This window comes from Sinocyclocheilus anshuiensis, unplaced genomic scaffold, assembly GCF_001515605.1.
Source record: "Sinocyclocheilus anshuiensis isolate Anshui unplaced genomic scaffold, SAMN03320099.WGS_v1.1 scaffold235, whole genome shotgun sequence".
Classification (NCBI taxonomy): Eukaryota; Metazoa; Chordata; class Actinopteri; order Cypriniformes; family Cyprinidae; genus Sinocyclocheilus; species Sinocyclocheilus anshuiensis.
In genome coordinates this window covers 732083-752683 of record NW_015552562.1, presented here as the reverse complement: position 1 = coordinate 752683, position 20601 = coordinate 732083, and the positions used below count along the sequence as shown (strand labels likewise).

Sequence of the window (20601 nt, the reverse complement as noted above, 5' to 3'; positions counted from 1 at the left end):
TTTACAATCTGTATCCTATCTCATGTAATCGCTCAATCAATGTTTCAGCCTCGCAAAGACGTCAATAATGACTTGTAAACAATGTGTCATGTAACGTCAGTACGTCACATTTAAAAAAAAGTATAGCCTACAAATCAGTCAATTTTAACCTTCAATATTATAGTATTGTAGTACCAACTGACTCACGTATATTTTACAGCATTAGTTGAGAGATTTTTTTTTTCCTTGAAAATTTGGCAAGTACTGTACCTGATATATGTCCAAAATAATCGATATTGAATCGAATCAAAGCGCAGGGTTTAGTAGCGCTGATGTTGGGCTGCAGGGACCTGTTAATACTCTTGTGTTGCTGGCCGTGGGCGATTCTGGCTTAAGCTCATGGAGATATTGTTTCAGATGTATCATAGAGCAAACAATGTAGTGTTCAATTGCTCTCCCCCAGGTACATGCTCATCTGAGGAGAATCTGTTGGAGACTTATGAGTGTCAGCTAAAGATACTACATGCAGTTTTGACGGCTTCAGGAGACCAGGAGAGAGACCAGCTCCTCAAGGACCATCCTGGAGACATCTGCACTTTAGTCCACAGCATTATAGAGAAGGTAGAGTTTGAAAGCTCTTCTTATTCAAAACCCTTTCTTTTTGTCGTGTGAATGGAATACATTGCAAGTACATGTAGCTTCATGTAGGCATTCAAGAACGACTAGTATCCTGATCCCGGATTATGTCAGCGGTTATACGTTATGAAGCTGTCAGCGCCAATAAACAAGACATGCTTTTCCATTACAGCATAATTGGGAACAAGGCTGATTCTGTGCGCTGTTGTTCAGGGTTTGGGAACGTGTGCTTTGGTACATCTGTCCTTGTGCTAACCTCTGACCAACAAAGCTAAACCTGTTTGCAGGGAGGGATGTTATTCACTGCCCTGTAAAGAGGGCTGGTTTGTGTGTTTAAACACAGTAGAGCACTGCTTGTTTTAACAAGAGAGAACAAAGATGGCTTTATTTTATTTATTTATTTTTTTTAACTTTGCAGACTAATTTATTATGTAAAATTATTAACAGTTAAACACAATTATATAGCAATATAATTGGGAACATTTCATAAAACATTACATTGTTTGTATAAAAAGCTATGTATAAATAATATAACCTATCCCAACCGGAAACATCTCTACAAAAAAAAAAAAAAGTATTTATTTTCATTTATTTAAATTGTTTTTTGTTTACTTTTTAATAGTGTTTATACAAGTAAATAATTCCCCAAAAGGAGGTTTTTGTATATATATTTGTGTGTGTGTGTATATATATATATATATATATCTCTCCAGCTCTGGCCATTATCTAAACATCCTTTTATAAGGTACACACCTAGGCACTTCTTTACTACTTTTCCTTTACTATCCATTCCAGCTCATTATAGTACTGTAAATGTATACTGTGATTTATTTATTTTTTTAATGAGAACTCCGTCAGGTTTGCTTAAGTTTTACTGGTAGTTTGACAGATATTCAGATTTATTTTTCATTTTAGAATTTTTAGTTTATTTGTTATTTTATAATCTCAATTGCAATTGATATTTTAATTTATCATATAATTAATTTTATAACTTATTTATTTATTGTTAATTTATTGCTTATTATTTATCCATTTATTTTATTTATCCAAGTTTTTGTATCATGTCTTAAATGGATTTATTTAGAAATTTTATTAATGGACTTTTAAAAACAAAAACAAAAAAACAAAGTATCCTTGGGTAAACTTCTATCAAATATCAAACTGAAAGATCTTATGTAAACAGTATTTTTATATATATTGAAAATATTACTGCATATCATTCTTTATAGAAGTTTCTTATTTTAAAGTGCCCCTATTATGGATTTTTGAAAATGACCTTTCATGCAGTGTGTAACACAGCTCTAAGTGAAGGAAAACATCCTGCAAAGTTTTAAATCTAAAAGTGCACCGTGAATAAAGTTATTGTCTCTCAAAAGAAAGAGTCGACTCTGAATCATTGAAACGAGTCGTTTTTAAAACTAATCCCAAGCCGTTTCATGTTGATGTCAACGTGAAACATTAGCATATTGTCCGCCCACTTGTTGCGCACGCAAACTTGGGAAAACTTGACCATCAGTCGATTTTCGCGTTGGTCTGAATGAAAATGCAAATTCATTCTTTGCCACTACGTGCCGCTTTTGGAGCGGTAAAAATAGCGGTTTCCCCGGTACCGCTGTACACAAAGCAGCACTGCTCTCACAAACGCTGCTTTATCAGGCATTATGATGAAATGAAAATGAGACCAATCGGACCAATCACCGCAGATTAGCATCACGCAAAGGAGGGGTTTGGAAAAATGAATCACTGAGCAAATCGTTTGGGAGTCGTTGAGCAAGTAAGGTAAAAATAAATGCATATTATAAGACAATGAAAGTGTTTTTTGACCTTACATGCATGTCAACCTGTTGTTGGGGACTCCCAAAACCAAAATATGAACATGAACCTTTCATTACCCATAATAGGGGCACTTTAATTTGTACTACATTGCCATGAAAATAGCCTTTGCTGCTAAGGCATTAAATAATAAATAAATGCATAATTTCTTGTGTTAACAGGTAAAGACTGAGATAACCGCTGATCTAAATGATCTTCATGAAAAACAGATGAGGAGCACCTTAGAGCAGCATCAGAGCGCAACAGAAGGTCAGAGCACAGCAGCACTGTATTACTAACAACAGCTGACAAACGCAGACATGTAAAGTAACTCTGGCAAACACATTTTCTAAGAGCATTAATGTGTGTGTGTGTGTATGTATGTATGTATGTATGTATATATATATATATATATATATATAATATATGAGAGAAATAATCTTTTGGTAAATAGTAATATTCAATAATTGTTTACTTTGCAGAGCTACAGCGATTACACAGTGAAGAGAAGAATGTTTTAAATGAGTCTCATGCAGCAGCTGAGAATGCACTGAAGGTAAAACGCATCTATTTGTAACATCACTGCTCTGATTTGCCTTAATACATTTGATTGAGAGCTGATCTAATATACTTCCCATGTCAAGCTAGACATACCAGACTTGATTTTGAAGTGATTGCTCTGAACTTCCTATGAACTCAGGATCAGATTGAAGGGCTGACGTCAGAGCTGAAGCTGTTCAACGAGTTAAAGCGCAGAGCGGAGGAGTCCACGCTCAAGAGAGACCTTCAGAGAAATATTGAGGTTTGTTATGATGAGAGTGGAGATCCGTTGGCAAAGCGTGCTTCAGATAGCTGCAGTATTCAGCTGTATCTGTCTTTTCATCCCAGACTCACGGCAGTCCTGGTGCGTTCTGGGAGCAGGAGCAGGAGAGTCTGTTATTTGTCATCGAAATGAAGCGTGAGCGTTTACAGGACCAGGGGAACAAGCTGCTGCAGATGGAAACACTGGTATGAACTTGTATCAGTAGTTATTGTGGGCCAATAACTCGTGATCTTCTAATTAGAGGTCAATCAATATGTATTTTTCAGTGGCAGATTCTTCAATTTTTACATTTGGTCCCTCCATCTAAAAAAGATTGGTTATATCGACTTTGTTAAACAAGTCATCTGCTTTATACTCCGTCAATGAGAAATAATGTACAGAAATAAGAAAGAGCAGGTGCATTATTTGTGTATTCATGCGTTTATTTGAATGTGGCAAATTGACCTATTTGTTTGCATAAAGAAATGCACAAGTCATCAACTCAAACCAAAACCAGTTTTTTCCCAATATGTCAGCTATTTTGATAACTTTCTGCTTCTTGTTGTGTTGTGATTGTCAGGTGGAGAAGAAGCTGTCGCTGGAGGATCAGCTCCTGCAGGCTCTCCAGCAGAGCGAGGACTACAGAGTGCGGATAGACAACTACCAAAGCCTCATACAGTAAGTGTTTACTTCAATCTGCAAACTAAGTATTTTAAAATAGTGAGACCAAGTGTGCACTTCTTTCTGGGTGAAAACGTTTGACAGAGTAAAGAAACATTCATTATCTAGATTTACTTTAAATGTGTCATCTTTCTCCTCTCTCAGCTTAATATGCATTTTTAGTAGGGATGCTTCGATTGATCGGCCGGAGATCGGTATCGGCCGATAATCACATTTTATGACTCGATCGGTGCTTGCTTCACTCGGCCGATCTCAGGAACCGATTGCAATTTGATGACGTCAACGCGTGACGACGTACATGATGCGTGGGGACATAAATGATTTGGCGCCACAGTCATGTCATCGCCAGTGTGAAAATGCTATGATGTTTCGAGAAACAATGAAAAATTCGCTATTTGTCATGTATGTTTTGCATGATGATATGATGAATGGATGGTTCATTTTTAACAGCAGATTCAGGGACGTTAGAGCTGATCTGCGCCTCACTGCATTCGTCTGCGGCGCGTTACAGCTCCACGGGAACCGGAGCTGATCGCGGCCGATCTAGTCAGTGCTTGTGTTTATACCAGCCAGCCGCTGCACGTTTCTGAAGCGGCTCTCCTCGCTGCTTGGCTAAAAAAAGTATTTTGTGAGTTGTCACAGTGTGGAGGACGGAACAAAACCTCGTCGGAGTCGTAAGGGATAACGGTAACATAATACGTTGACCGTGGGCTGCTTTTAAATGAACATTTAACGGTATTTATAAAACAAAATATCTTCTTTGGCCATATTAGCCTACTCAATAGCATTAACACAAGCTTTACTCCTTTCAAACTTTATCTGGAATGTCACCGTTTCTGTCACTGCAACTTCCCGATCAGGCGAACGAACACACACACACGAAATCGTCTGCCTCATGGAAAAAAATGTATTTTAAAAAATGTAGTTACCGTATTGACCCGAATATAAGACGATGTTTTTTTCTTGGAAATACATCTGAAAAAATGCGGTCGTCTTGTATTCAGGGTCTAGACTTTGACATGTCAATAATACACCCACAACAATAGGTGGCGCCAAATACGCATAAAACGAGTGTGCCATGAAATACCTAATGTAATGTAATGCGTGTTGTAAAGATCGCGAGTAAAACAAAAGAAAAAGAAAACCTTACAGCTGCATGACTCGTGACTGTCACGTTAGCCTGATGGGACCAAACTCCCTTTGTGATTTTAAAACGTAAGCCAGTACCAGCAGCGCTGAGCTCACAAACGCTGCTTTATCAGGCATATAACATGCAAGATGAAATGACATCTAAAATTTCTAAAGATAGTCTTCCTTCAGAAATACAGTGACATAAAAACACCCACGCCTCGTGTTTTAAACGTGCAGTACGTGCTCATGTTTATTCAACGAAGCCTTTTGGAAAATCGGTCAGTTTTGATATTGTGGCGAGTGCCACAAATAAATAAATGTATGGGAAACACATCCCACAGCACAACCACCTGAGCCCAACTTCAGTCTACTCGTCGCCTTAACTTTAACTGTGTTTGTAGCCGGAGCCATAGCCAGACTGATTAACAAACACAGACCGGAAGTTAACTTCGGCCCAGGTGCGTGCGCCCGATGAAACCGTCTATATAAAGCTTGAAGCATCAGAATCGGTATCGACTGATCACCATGACAAGAAATCGATACTCAATATCGGCTGCAAAAATCCTGATCGGAGCATCCCTCATTTTTAGGGGTTGATCCTCTCAAAATGTGGAAGCACTGTGACTGTGCTTTTGTAGTGCTATCAAAACATTGCTCTGCTCATTGTTTTTGGGGCAGGACTATTTGTTTGTGCAGCCAGTGGCAGGAATTATTGCAATTCTGTTTGGGAATGTAAGTAGTAGCACATGCATCATCTCCGAAATTTTACAAGGATTTTATGAAGATTCGATATGGCAATGGAATAGACTGATATTTTTGTATTTATTTAATTTTGTTTAACCCTGCAAACCTGATATATGAAATAATAGTAAGATATTTTTAAGGGAACAGTTTATTGACCCTTTAGATAAAACATTTTTAGTCCTAAAAAAAAAACACATGCAAACCTTTTTTTTATCATATTTGATACATCAGGCTTTTATGACTCATATAGTATGATATAAGAGAATATGGAGCTCATACTGAAGCAAGAATATATAATTTTGTGCAGGTGTTGCTGTGTAGCTAAAAAGTAAGATAAAATTCTAAAAGCTTGTAATGTAAATCAATGAGATCTTTATAACAGTATAGGACTTCAGTAGGACTCCTTGCATAAAATGCATATAAATACTAGTTGTCACTGTCATAATGGCATGCAATACAATGACGATAGAGAAATAAATAAATGTTTTTCAAAAGCCTGATGCATCATATTTGATGCATTTTAACATGATTTTTGTAAAAATAAAAAAAAAGTAATAAAAAAAGCACGTGTTCATCTTGAAAAATGACTAACAATATAATACTCTTACATTTACTTAAAGTAAAGATTTCACAGAAATCAGCAAAGTTTTGATCATGTTGATAATTTAGAGGCCTTTGTCTCTCAAATATGATACAGTATCACTTGTCACTTGCTAGTCTCTAACTTGCTATTGTCCAAATATAATAAAAAGCTTTTTAAACGTAAGTTTTCCTGTTGTTATTTTATTCTTGCACTGATAGTGTCAGAGTGAAGGTTTGTTAGCTCAAATGCTTGTATGTGGCGCCACCTGGCGTTTTATATGCTGTTAATAACATTCCCTTGCTATTTCCAGGATTGCCCAGTTATCAGTTTGAAGTTTTAATAGACTGAATGTATGTGTCTACATAAAATAAAGGCTTATTTTTTTATTGGATATAATATTATTTTCTGCTTTTCCATAAACTCTTGTCGTCCTCTTTCAGACAACTGTCCAAGGAGCAGAACGAGCTGCAGGAGGCGCTAGAGAAGCAGTCTCTGCAGAACCAGAAGCTCAGCCAGGAGAAAGAGGAGCTGCTCTTTAAACTCATACACCGCAGAGACTCATGCTCCTCCTTCCACCTTCCTTCTGTCATACCCACACAAGTGTCTCCCAGCTGACTGCAGCATCCACCCTCATCACTGTATCCTCCTCACAGCGTTTTTTTAAATGCCTGTTTATTATGAAGTGCTGTGTGAACATGCAGTGCTGATATGGACTTACTCCCTGCATTTATCATTTTAACTGGCCAAACAAATATTTGTGTACATTTTGTTTGAAGAGACGTTTCTTATCAGGAATTTTTGGTTGCTTTTGAAAATAGCTGTGGATCTATGCAGTAGTTACTCATGTTAAGTCTTTTTGTTATTGTACAAGATGTAGTAGCAGTTCCTGTTTAGACTCTCATTCTGACGGCACCCATTCACTGCAGAGGATCCATTGGTGAGCAAGTGATGGAATGCTAAATCTCTCCGAATCTGTTCTCATGGCGAAATCTACATCTTGGATGGCCTGAGTACATTTTCAGCTAATTTTCATTTTTGGGTTTCATTTTCTTATAATTGCAGTGATTTGATTTTCCGGTTTTAAAAGCATGAGTGGTAAATAGGTTGCCTTTGTGTCCACGTAACCTTTTTTTTTTTTTTTTTTTTTTTTTTAATGCTTGCCTACTCCAACAGATCAAGATTACTTAACTTATTTAGTTGTTTTTCATATAATGCAACAATGCTTGTTAACCTTAATGTTACCAAAAAAATCCTATAGGTATTCTAATTAGGCCTATTTGTCCCATTTTAAGAATGTCGGAATGTTTAGGCTAAAAACGGGTACAAATAATTATAATTTTAAGGATTGAAAAAAATAGGTAAATGTTTAAATAATATAGATCATTTTAAATATAGATAATATTTTTATCAACTAAAACGTGTGTAAGAAAGCCGCCTTTTTAAAAGAGAAAACGTGTAAATTCCTTCCTCTGATTTGGCGGGAAGGCGCGCGGGTTTTGTACACCTGAGTTCACGCGCTGTCCCTCAGTGACATCATCATCATCATCAGCCACATGAATGTAATACAATACCTGTCTTTCACTCCATTATCTGCTAATTGCCCAGCAGAAGCGTCCCCATATGCATTAACAGTGCGGGAAATAATGTGTTGCTATTAACTTACATCTGCCTTTGACAATGTGCGAATCGCGCGCGCATTCGAACGGTTTATTTAGTACAATCTCAGTTTATTACAGCAAAGATGACCTTTAAATTGTCAGGGGTTGTTGGAGACAGACACAAATCTTCTCAAATAAGATGATTGCTATTTGGGGCTGCTGAATTGTTCCTTATCACTTTGACTTAGAACAAGAAAAAGTGAAAATTGCACCCCGGGGAAAACAGCTTTGATTAAAAGGTGTGGGGGCTGGTTATCACCCCGCTTTTTACACACCATAATCAGCTTTATTTCCTAAACTCCTGTTTCACTGCAGCAGGATAATATTTTAAACATGACATGGGTAGACAGATGGGATTTAAACCAGTGGATCATTTCACAAAAAAAACAGTTGAAGCATCTAACTGTTTAGACACAACCAATGCATGAATAGAGTTGCATCTTGCATTGGGGATTCGCGTTTATAGGCTATTTAGCTAAAACTTGTGTTTTGTGTCTTATGTCGGACCACTTTTACAGTGTATGACGTGATACTCATGTTTTGTTCAGATTTATTTTTGCTAACAAATGCACAAAATTCATACAAAATAGTCCTTTTATGATTAGCATGTTTGTAGGTTTTGAATTAAAATTCATTTTGATATTTTATAAATACTGAAGACAAAATGTCTGTGGTTTAACTGTCTGGAGGTAAAACGGGGCGAAAAAATGGATTAAAAGGCTGAAATTATTGAGAGGGAGAAAATAGGCTAAATGTTTTCATAATTTATTCTTTATAATTCTTTTTTTAATGTTTTTTTTTATGTTTACAATGACGTTTTTTTTTATTTTCCTATTTAGAAAAAATAGGCATCGTAGGCCTATTTAAAAAAAAAAGAAGTTTTTATTTTTTTTATTTTCCTATTTAGAAAAAATAGGCATCGTAGGCCTATTTAAAAAAAAAGAAGTTTTTTTTTTTATTTTTAATTTTTTTAATACATAGGCTATAAAGTTGCGTAGCCTACATTAACGTGTAGCCTGTCTAAAGCGCACAGGAAAAGCATATCGCACGTTTCTAGGTTACACCACTTGACATCTTTAGAGTGATTAAATGAGGATTACATTTTTTTGATGATTACACCGAAACATGAATACAAAGATTTTATTTCTACAATCTTGGTGCGTTTAAAAGTAGATTATTAGAATATTTCTGCCTTATTTGTAGCCTATCTGATCCATGTTTCATAGGACTTTTCATCTTCACATTTCTGAGGGACTTAAAAAATCGCAAATAACCTCCCCGGGAATAAATCAGCAACAAGGCATTTGTTCTCGCATATAACAAGCGGAATACTGGCATACATGTTACTCTCCCTCACAGACTTCTGAAGAGCTGAGCGTCTCGTTCTCAATGGGCTACTGTTGGAGTGTAATGCCATCATCTCCACTAGAGCGCGCTGTGCTGCAGTCATGCGCCTTCCTCCCAGCGTTGGCTCCATTCCTAATTCAAATCAGATAAAATACAACATGTTTGCACTGACTACTCGTCGTAATTTGTCGGGATGATAGCGCCATGTGTTTGGCTGGTTAATAAATCAAGAGATTTGATGGGTAGAGCTGATCATTGAAACGATACCACCTTTATTGTCAGGTAAAAAAAAACTGGTAAATTCCACAAAGACTTCATATTAAGCTTATCATCTTTACATTTTTATTCAAATATGCGAGTTATTTAAATGTGGAGGCTTCATTATGAGGTAATAAAAGTAGTGTAATGGGCTAGTTTAACTTTTACGTCTGTGGTAGGTTTCTATATACTTCTTTTATACACTATGCTTACTTTTCCTTTCTTTTAATCTTCAAACGAATTCATTATGGTTACCAATAAGTAGATTTCCAAATGTCCCACATTTAGACGGACCGATAAACTGACAGCTTCGATGAGGTAGTGAATGAGTTGTTTCTGTCACTTTGAAATATGTGCCCAAGGTCTTCAGAAACTCCTTCATATGTCTACAGTTGCCCAGAGATATGGTGAGTTATGGCATTTTTTGCATAGCTCTCATACAGGTGAAAACATGCAGAAGAGTTTCAGTTTAGTTAATGGTACACCACCCCTGAAGCAAAGTGTCCCCAGGAACAAAACAAATTATCGTCTAAAAGCAGACAATTACTACCTTTACTGCTAGACAAAGTTGGACATGAAAATGACACCAAATTGCATTGATTAAACAGCTTGCTTTTGCACACTATCACATAATTGTGCTAAATGCTCACAGTATAGATTGCAGTATTTCCCTTATGGGGTCAAGGACACTGGTGTGCACTTAAAAGGTGACTCTCGAATGAGTCTATATAGGTGCTCTTGGCTGATACAGGCGGACTAATTACTTGGAGCAGGAAGTCTGTGCACTTTATGAAACTGCCACCATGGATCTTCCTCATGAGGTTTGTTTTTTTGGAGGCACAATAGACCAGTGTGTTTGAAGTTGCAGAGCGCTGCGGTATAGCGATCACTGAACGTTCCCTGCAAATTGGACTCTTGTTTAACGACACACATGGACGCTCACCTGTCCAAATCCTCGACTTATTTATATTATCAATATTTTTCAGGATTAATGGCTTGTTGTCATCTTAGTCCTTCATCTGTGGGCATCAGGCAGCTCTGAACCTGTCAGATGTGGTATTGGGTGAGGATTGCCCTGCGAGAGCGGGAAGGAGCGTGACTGACATGTGCCTTACATCAGTGGTGGATGATGGACAAGAGATGCAGCTTAGCCACATTCCTGCCATGCATGAGTCCACACTCTCTCTCTCTCGCTCGGTGGTATGTGTCATGTCAATTTATTGATATATTTGCAGGAAGAAACAAATTTGAGTCAATCATCAGCGAGGATGCAATTCAAAGTCAGTTTCCTGCCATAATCCATCAACCTGTTAGCACTTTAGCTGAGTCATTCATTTAGTTGGAAAAAATTGAGTTCTCATACTTGAGAAAAAATTATACTTGTGCATAATGTGCATAATAGTTAATTCACCAAATGCCCAAAAAATTAAACCCATGACATCATTTACTGGCTCTTATTTCTTTTAAAACCTGTATGATTTTTGTGGAATATAAAAGAAGATATTCTGAAGAACATTTATTTCAGTACAATTAAAGACAATAGGGTCTACTGCTGTTTTGACAATGTTGTGCGAAAAAAAGAAACTGACTTTCAAAAATGTTCAAACAGTAATTCCCAATTGACCGTTTGCAAAGAGCTTGATTGACATGCGAATTGACCAATCATAACGCCGAATCCGCCATCTTGCCCAACAAACAAATCAGACAGGAGAGTATATGAACTTTGGTGGACTTAAACTTCAAATCGGTTGAAATTAAATACGTATGATGTTCATGCATGTTTATTTTGTGCTTTAATATGAAAAGACGATCGGTTCATGTGTGCCGCTTGAACTGAGGCAATACAGAGATCTGTCACGACACATTAAAGAGCCACAAAATGATATTTATTGTTTGAATTTCTTTAAAAAATATCAAATTTTAAAGCTGAGACTTTGTTTTATTCTAAAAGTAACCTGCTCTGTCTTGTCTGTCGGTGTGTTGTCAGTTTCAGTTATTTTTTACTGCGTGAGAACATGAGTGTAGTGTAAGAGCGGCATGGCTTGTCGGACATAGCAACAGTAACTAAGGAGGGTGGGTTTTTGAGAAGGGTCAATTCCATATTTTATTTTTATTGATTGATTGATTGATTGTGAGTGTTTTATTTTTTATTTATATATATTTTTTTTATTTTACATTTTTTATGTTTTATTTTATGGATCACAAAAGAAGATATTTTGAAGAAATGTTCAATGTTGTTGAAGAATGGTTCAATGTTGTTTTGACTTTCAAAATTTTGCCAAAAGATGATTCCCAGTTCCTTTATTTATTTGTTTGTTTGTGGATAACAAAAGAAGATATTTTGTTTTGATGTTTTTTCAGTGGGGTCCAATGTTTTTGATTTGGTGTTTGCCATTAAAGAAACTGACTTTTACAATTCTGTCAAACAATTATTTTATTTTATTTTATGGATCACAAAAGAAGATATTTTAATTAATGTCTCAGTGTTTTTTTCGGTACAATTAAAGTCACTAAGGTTCAGTGATGTTTTGACTTTCAAAATTTTGCCAAACGATCATTCAGTTATTTATTTATTTGAATTATTTATTGGATCACAAAAGAGCTTTTTTGAAGAATATCTCTGAATATCTATGTATATATAAAGACACACACATACAGCATATATTTTGAAAATATTTACATGTATTTACATGTATATATTTATATTCATATAATTTATATCATATATAAATATATTTAATATATAAACGTAACATTTTTCTTAAATATATACACGCATGTGTGTTTATATATACAGTACATAATATATATACACAGTAAACACACATATATTATGTAAACAAAAACGTTTATTTTGGATGCGATTAATCGTTTGACAGCACTAATTTTTTCATACAAAGAAAGGCAATGAGGCCCGATGTTGATTTGGATCCCATTGCTTTTCTTGGTAGTCATGACTTTCAAAATGAGAGAAATTGAATTTCAAAAATTTACCCAAAAATTATTTTATTTTAGAACACAATAGATATTTTGACAAATGTTTTGGTGCATTTTTTTCTGATACAGTGAAATTCAAGGAGTTTCAGTGTTGTTTTGGACCCCATTGACTATAAGGGCAAAACAAATATATATATATATTGGAAATCAATGCCCAGTTCAAAGATGACACCTTTCAGACATCAGAACGAAAGCTCTGAATGAAGTCGACGTCGTAAGAACATAACATACCACCAAAACAAACAATGAATCAACATGAAAACAGGAAAACAAACAGAGATGTACAAAGGCTTAATTGTGCACACCAGGGAGCCGTTTGGGCTGGTTAAAGCCTCTATTTAAAGCCCCATCACCTTTAGGGATTTCACTGGAAACATACGCCACCACAGGAAGACCCCAGGGGCAACGGAGACACCCCCTCTTCCCATCAGCCCATCTCCCCTTTACAAAGCAGAGGCACCCTACCTTGACACCTGTCAACACATTAGGTGTCAAATAAACTACCTTTCAACGTGGGCCAGCAGGTAGGCAACTGAAAGACCTCACTTGACAGCATGGATCAGTGTTCTTAAGTCCTTGGGCACAATACTAATGGGGCCTGTGTGATCTGTTTGCATCAAACCTTTTTACAAAATAAAGTCCAACTTGAGACAGTCTGTAGGTAATTTGTGACTATTTTGCATTGATTTGATGTTTTAGTTGAGCATTATGAATTAGTATACTTTCTCAGTATTATTAATTTAGGCGCACTGAGTAAGGTTTCCAGCTGTCGGGATCGCAGCAGTTTGACAGTAAATCTTCTTTTATGGCTACTTAGGTGGTAATTTATCTTTGAAAATTCTACAGGTGTCGTCTCAAAGTGGTCTGGATCAGATAAGGCCACTCAGACGTCCCTCCACCCCTCCTTCAGGGCCAGTGCACCAGAGATTCACTATAGGCATTAAATGAGAAAGTAGTTATTTATTTAGCACGCTCTCTATTGCAGGGGAGACCGGGGCTAGTTGTCACATGGAGATAAATTATACAAATGCGTGTTTTCTCTAGCAGTGGTTTGTAGATTGGTTTCAAACAGCTTGTTCAAAAACCCATTTTAATTTAGAATATTTCTGTGAACGGTCAAATTCATTCAGGCTAGAATTCACTATAGTATAAATATTAGGCCAAGGCAACTTGCTATATTATAGCAAATTGTTATATTATAATAAAGATTAATTTTAAATCAAAAAATTACCTTTAGGGTGAAATGTCTTATTTTTATGTTACTATTTACATTTGTATCTATCTATCTATCTATAGTCAGGACTTGGAGTGTGCCTAGAGAAAATTACCTTCAAAAAATTGCCAAACAAGTATAAACTGTGTGTGTGTGTGTAAAATTGTATTTATTTATTTTTAGTCAAGACTAGCCTATAGAAAAAAAAATGACCTTCATTTGCCAACCTATTATTTTAATTGTATTTTCTCTAGCAGTGGTTTGTAGATTGGTTTCAAACAGCTTGTTCAAAAACCCATTTTAATTTAGAATATTTCTGTGAACGGTCAAATTCATTCAGGCTAGAATTCACTATAGTATAAATATTAGGCCAAGGCAACTTGCTATATTATAGCAAATTGTTATATTATAATAAAGATTAATTTTAAATCAAAAAATTACCTTTAGGGTGAAATGTCTTATTTTTATGTTACTATTTACATTTGTATCTATCTATCTATCTATAGTCAGGACTTGGAGTGTGCCTAGAGAAAATTACCTTCAAAAAATTGCCAAACAAGTATAAACTGTGTGTGTGTGTGTGTGTAAAATTGTATTTATTTATTTTTAGTCAAGACTAGGATTGTGCCTATAGAAAAAAAATGACCTTCAAAAAATTTGCCAACCTATTATTTTAATTGTATTATTTATTTATTTATTATAACTTTTTGTTATTTTAAAGAAACAGAAGGAAACAGCTTTATGTGTAATAGACTAATACCTAGTAGTGGAAAGAGAAAGAAAAAAGAAAGACAGACACATTGTTGTCACTGTGCCACTGCGTTAGTAATTTGTATTTTGTCATTTGTATTTTCTTTTCACCTTTGAAAAAAAAAATTGACTAACACCTAGCAACAAGTTCCTGTCTCTCCTGAATATAATAACAAGTTACTATGTGAAAATGCAATGAAAGTGCTTGATGGGAGGTGGTTTGACATTAAAGTAAGTCTGGTTCCAGCATGGTCTGCAATCATTGTATTAGTCACAGAATGCATTACCGAAATTTACAGTTGAAATATTTATTTGAAAGTTCGGTTAAAAGTCGTCCACCGTGATCGTTAACCACTAGTATACCGAAATAAAGCGCTGAAAAATGACACTTCAGAAAGCCTTTGGTTGATTTGTTTTCTTTAACAGGAGTTTGGACCACTAATATTTAGATGTACTATCTGTACCACTGTTACTGACAACTATAATTCAGACAAAGTTGTTATGCCAGTTGATTTGACTGCAGCAGGATGCCTTTTGCGTCACTGGAGTGTTTTTAGAAACACGCAGTGCAGATGGTAACATGCTAGTTGTCAGTCACCTATCAGGAGGAAACAAAAACATACCGTGTCATAAACACTGACAAAGAGCATTTGTTTGATGTTGGACACGTCCCAAAGCAAAAAAAAAAAAACACGGATGAATCAGAGATATTGACATGCAGAATGTCATGTAACTGCTAATGGATACAGAGAGTTTCATAAACCCAAGATTAATCTCTTACACAGCATGAGGAATGATTTTTTTCTCTTTTTTCAGTAGGATGATTTGGCAGTCACAGCATACAGAAGGTACAACAGGTTTATGACGTGTTGGAAATCTGGAACAACATCCCAGAGATATCAGAGCTCAGTAGACCTATGTGGTGTCTGTCTCTTTTTTTTAAATATTGACATGTTCAGTCAAGCAATTTGTATGCCATCATCCCTCAATGAAAGGGAAAATTCTCCAACTTTGCTTCCTCTCTAATGACCTATAAGCATGTCAGGACTTCAGACGTTTGAAAGACAGTTTCTGTGCGCTCGGTACAGGCTGACGAGATCAAATATCTCTTAATGCTTGTAATTCACTGTAAATCAAGGTGACAAACGACTATTATCATGGATTTTGGGAAATGTGAAAACTCCGCATGCCAGGGCGAGCTGAGTCACTTTAACGCAAATAAATGTACAGTTTATAGTGAGGGTGTTTCAAGTCCAAACTTGAATTACGTAGCCCTTCATCAGCAAAGAACAGACTGTTTACCCAGTCATGTTTAAATAAAAAACTCCTCAATGTCAGCTGTTTCAGTGCCTGTCAGAGTTTTGTCACCTAAGACACCGCAGTGTCGTCTTGCTTGAGGCCTAATAATTTCGCTCTAGACTGCTCATTTGTCAGATTACTTGAAATAAAATGCTGCATGCTTGAGTGATTTTCATGTCACATTCACAAGTATATTCCAGAAATGTCGTCTTGGTTGCGATGATGCCTTTCATAACATATTCGGAGTTGCAGATGTTTATAAAGACATAGCAATGTTCCTACTGCTATTTATAATTGGTAGCAATGTACAGAGCATAATATGATTTTGTAATTAGGGTTGGGAACTAAGAATTGGTTCGCAAACACCATTATTCAGTCTATAGGATGAAGCATTTGTTGTTTAGTATGTTTTGCTTAATATGTTTAAAGGAATAGCTCACCCAAAAATGAAAATTTGCTCACCTTCAGGCCATCCAATATCTAGATTAGTTTCTTTCTTCGTCTGAACAGATTCTGATCATTTTTTCAGGAAACAAATCCATCATTAAGGCGTATTTCCAAAAAACGAGACCTCTGTCTAAAATATTGCTTCTCCAGTGATAATGACGAAACATTTGCATCAGGAGAGAAATATGCACAGATCAAAGCGAAAACAGTTCAAAACCGTTCCAAACAAATATGTGGGTGGATTTTGACGTGAGACGACAACAGACTTTTTCAGTGGAGGAAGCGTTATTATAGATTATGGACTCATATTTTATTCAGAAGTGACGGTTTAAGGTTAAAACGCATTAATGATGTATTTGTTTATTACAAACATGAAGATTTTAATTTCACGAGATATTAACTGATGGACTGGAGTGGTGTGGATTACTTGTGGATTATTGGGATGTTTTTATCAGCTGTTTGGACTCTTATTCTGACGGCACCCATTCACTGCAGAGGATCCACTGGTGAGCAAGTGAGGAAATGCTACATTTCTCCAAATCTGTTCTGATGAAGAAACAAACTCATCTACATCTTGGATGGCCTGAGGCTGAGAACATTTAAAGCAAATATTCCTTTAAGGTTCGTTGTCGAACTGCATTTATGCCGCCACTAAAAAGACTGTGAAAAGTAATTAAAACATTATTTTGCAAAGATTGTTTAACATCTATTTGGCAGTGGAACTACATTTCTTATTCAAAACATTTGTATTTATATTAGTCTGTTAATGTAGAACAGGGTTCTATTGGTTCTATCCATTTGTTGTTTAGATGGAGGCAGATCTGAATGCAAACTTGCAGTTGACAGGGACAGGAGCCTTAGGCAGCCTAAATGGGGACTGACACCGCCAGATAATTTTTTTAAATTGAAAAATGCAAGGATAAATTGTTCACAATAAGATCAATCAGATGCTTTTAGAAAACATATAGTGTGAATTTTTATTTCAATGCAATTTGGGTTTTTAGACCTATTTTTACCTTCCTCAATCTTAGGTTACTCATCTATTATTTTCAGACAGGTGATGGGCAGAGCCCAGACATACGGGTTTATAGATTATAATTGTAACTGTATAATTAGACTTGAAAGAATCATTCAGTCTGTGCCTGAAGGGACATTGATGAGAAATTAATAGAATGCCATGTCTCTCACTCAAAGAACCCAGGTATATGTCACAACAGATAGACACTGCAAATTATCAAGAGACAAAAAGCCTTGGCCACATACCAAACTTTTTATATAAAAAGCTTAAGCCACGCCTGTCAGTATCCCAGAAACAGACAGGAAGTGGAAAATGACATGAAACATTTCCAGAACTCACAACTAATTTTTCTGATTTAACATTCAGAGGACCTGTAGAAACTAACTGACATGCTGCTAAAACGCCATTTAGTGTCAGAGCAGTTTTCAATGTCGTTCAGCTTTGGTAACAAACCACAACGCTAGTGAGTTACAGAGACTTAATAACACCTCAATTTGTGGTTGCTTCTCTGGCTTCGTTGGAAACAGTGGCTGAGAGCGAAAACTCACCCCAAACAGCCACACGGGAAAACGGTTGAAGGATTAAAGCATCAAGCATGTGAAAACTGATGCTGCCTTAAATGAAAGCCGTTCTGTCATCTCCCTTCACAAGAGTACACGTCAAATCCTCTGCTGGCAGAACACAAGGCAAAAAACTCCCTTGTTTTATGAGCACCAAATAAGTAAGTTCATACACACTAAACAATAAGAGAGGTAGCATGAAAATCAAATGTATGAATATTGTTAAATTCCCAGTGGGTGGGGAGGGAGGTGAGGGCTTGAGTCAAAGTAAAGCCTTTGGCCGTTGGAGGTAAAGAAATGTTAATCCTGAATTAAACGATCTGGCACTTTACAAAATACGAGACAATTACACGGATAATTATACCAAGCCTTCACACAGTGCCCGTGGGTCACAATTAGCATAATTCAGGCTTCACACAAGGAGCACTCGAGCGTCTCCAGGTGTGCCTGTTACAGTGCACAGACCTACTGGGGAGGTGAGGAGTGTGTGTGTGTGTGTGTACAGGTGTGAGTGTGTGTGTGTTTGTTAAGGGGGTGGGTTTGCATAAAGACTTATTTGCAGCAAGTCTGACGACTGGCATTATGATTTATGTCTTGATCATTATTACATTTATCAGAATCAAAAATTGACTGAATTGTTTTTTGTTTTTTTTCCCATGTTCTGTCTTATTATGCACGCTTCATAAGTGCATGTAAATAAAAATGTATAATAATCAGTGTTGGGGTAACGCATTAGAAGTAATGTAGTTACATAATCAGATTACTTTTTTCAAGTAACTAAAGTTACGCATTACTTTTTAATCGACAAGAAAATATCTGAGTTACTTTTTCAAATAAGTAATGCCAGTTACTTTGTTTTCCCATGTACTGACTGACAGCTCTCCTGTCCCCATGCTGAGAAATCAGGAGTAAGTGCAGAGGCGTTGTGTGCGCTGTGTCAATGTTACTGTAGTTACAGACTAAATGTGAACATGCATTTACTCATCTCACTTGCACATAAACAGATTCAATATTCCTTAAAGTGATTGAAAACACTGAAACGCAAACGGCAGCAATTCAATTTTAAATAACACAAATATCCTTTATGTACTTAATCCCATTTTATTAACCAATGCCTTTGCCGCTGACCTTCAGTGATCCAATTCAACCATATTAATAAGCAAAAATGACTTTAAATTTATATTTCCTTCAACCTGAGGCACATTCATTTCATTTTTGGTGTGACAGGGATATTACATTTGTCAAAAATAGAACTTTTCTTTTATTAAAAACAAACAAGCAAGCAAGCCCAACCCAGATGAAAACAGCTACACAAAAGTAATGTAATGCATTACATTCTATAAAAAGTAACTAAGTAACAAAATTAGTTACTTTTTAGGGAGTAACACAATATCGTAATGCATTACTTTTAAAAATAACTTTCCCAACACTGATAATAACAAATATAATTTAAATTAATTAATTAATTAATTCATTCATTCATTTATTCATTCATTCTAAACTTGAGATGATATTATCATTCATTTTTTGTAATATTTAATCAAATTTTCCACAATATTTTATCAAAATATAATTACTCGTCGGGAAATAAGCCTACTTTTTCACTGATGTCAATTAGATGTTCGCTGATGGATTATATTATTATCTTAGATGTTCTGTGCCTTATTGTGCACATTTTATTAGTGCATGTTAATACAAAAACCTTGAGTGGGCTGATGGATAATGTTAACCAATTAATTTATTAGCAAATTTTGGTTTGTAACGCCCAGTTTTAGACCTGATCTACATTTGTTCTCAATAAACTGTTGCACTACATCAAAGAGGCAAAATGACATTGACTTTAGTCATTTCTAAATTGTACTTCACAGTAAACACACTCATTATTTTTAGCTTGGTCAGGAGGAGATTTGGTTATTAAATTAGAGCTCCACTAGGAAACCGATTTGTCTTCTGAGACATTAGAATTGCAATAATGAACATCATTTGAATTACCTTTAGATAATCTAAATGTACTAATTATGCAGTATTTTAGCATCATTTATTGGTGTTTAACTGCCACACTGTGTATACATATGTACCAGTGAGTTTCTAAACGGCGTTTAATTGTATGATTCTTCTAATAGGGGCCTTGGAGGCAGATCTAATGACATCTTTCTTATTGGATGTTATAGCCACCTCAGGACGCCATCTGTACAGCCAGCTTGGCTTCTCTCATTAGATTACCATCATTTATTGCGGACGACGTGTTCACAGCCAAAACATCTGTCTTTACTGTACATCATGTTTGTTGGGGAACTATAATCCAAGCTGGTCTGTGGACACAAATAGTGTAAATTCACTAATAGGCGAACTTGTTTGAAGTTGTATCCTCACCATTTAAAGGGATAGTTCACCATGTCACTCCAAACCTGATATTCATTCATAAGACAATAAACTGATCCACCATTTTTAAAGCCATATAAATAGACTTACAAGACACTCGGCTTTCAGCCTCACCCTGCTTCATTCTACTATGTTAATAAATCTTTAATACATTAGCTCGTCCATGAACACGATTTCAGTCCCGTCGGTTTGCTTTGGGATGAAGACGACAACTCCCATGATTCCACACCCAGTCACGGCGTCATCTAACTACGCCTTTGTTTCTTTGTTTGTTTTGAATACACGCCCTCTAGTGGCAAAAAAA

At 36.0% G+C, this 20601-nt stretch overlaps 1 protein-coding gene across 1 annotated transcript; it reads left to right on the top strand.

The window, feature by feature from the left end:
• The first annotated feature begins 67 nt into the window (after positions 1–67).
• On the top strand, positions 68–7014 carry ccdc69 (coiled-coil domain containing 69). The gene is made up of 8 exons (XM_016455368.1): positions 68–74; positions 443–600; positions 2610–2697; positions 2910–2983; positions 3128–3229; positions 3316–3435; positions 3810–3907; positions 6809–7014. The coding sequence occupies exons 1-8, from the start codon at positions 68–70 to the stop codon at positions 6981–6983; spliced, it is 822 nt and encodes a 273-aa protein (XP_016310854.1). The 3' UTR covers positions 6984–7014.
• The last annotated feature ends 13587 nt before the right edge of the window (positions 7015–20601 follow it).

Excerpts from the sequence above, each read along its gene's own strand:
- ccdc69 (XM_016455368.1), top strand. Across the intron at positions 2,698-2,909 it reads GCATCAGAGCGCAACAGAAG|AGCTACAGCGATTACACAGT; the intron begins GTCAGAGCACAG and ends TTTACTTTGCAG. Across the intron at positions 3,908-6,808 it reads AACTACCAAAGCCTCATACA|ACAACTGTCCAAGGAGCAGA; the intron begins GTAAGTGTTTAC and ends GTCCTCTTTCAG.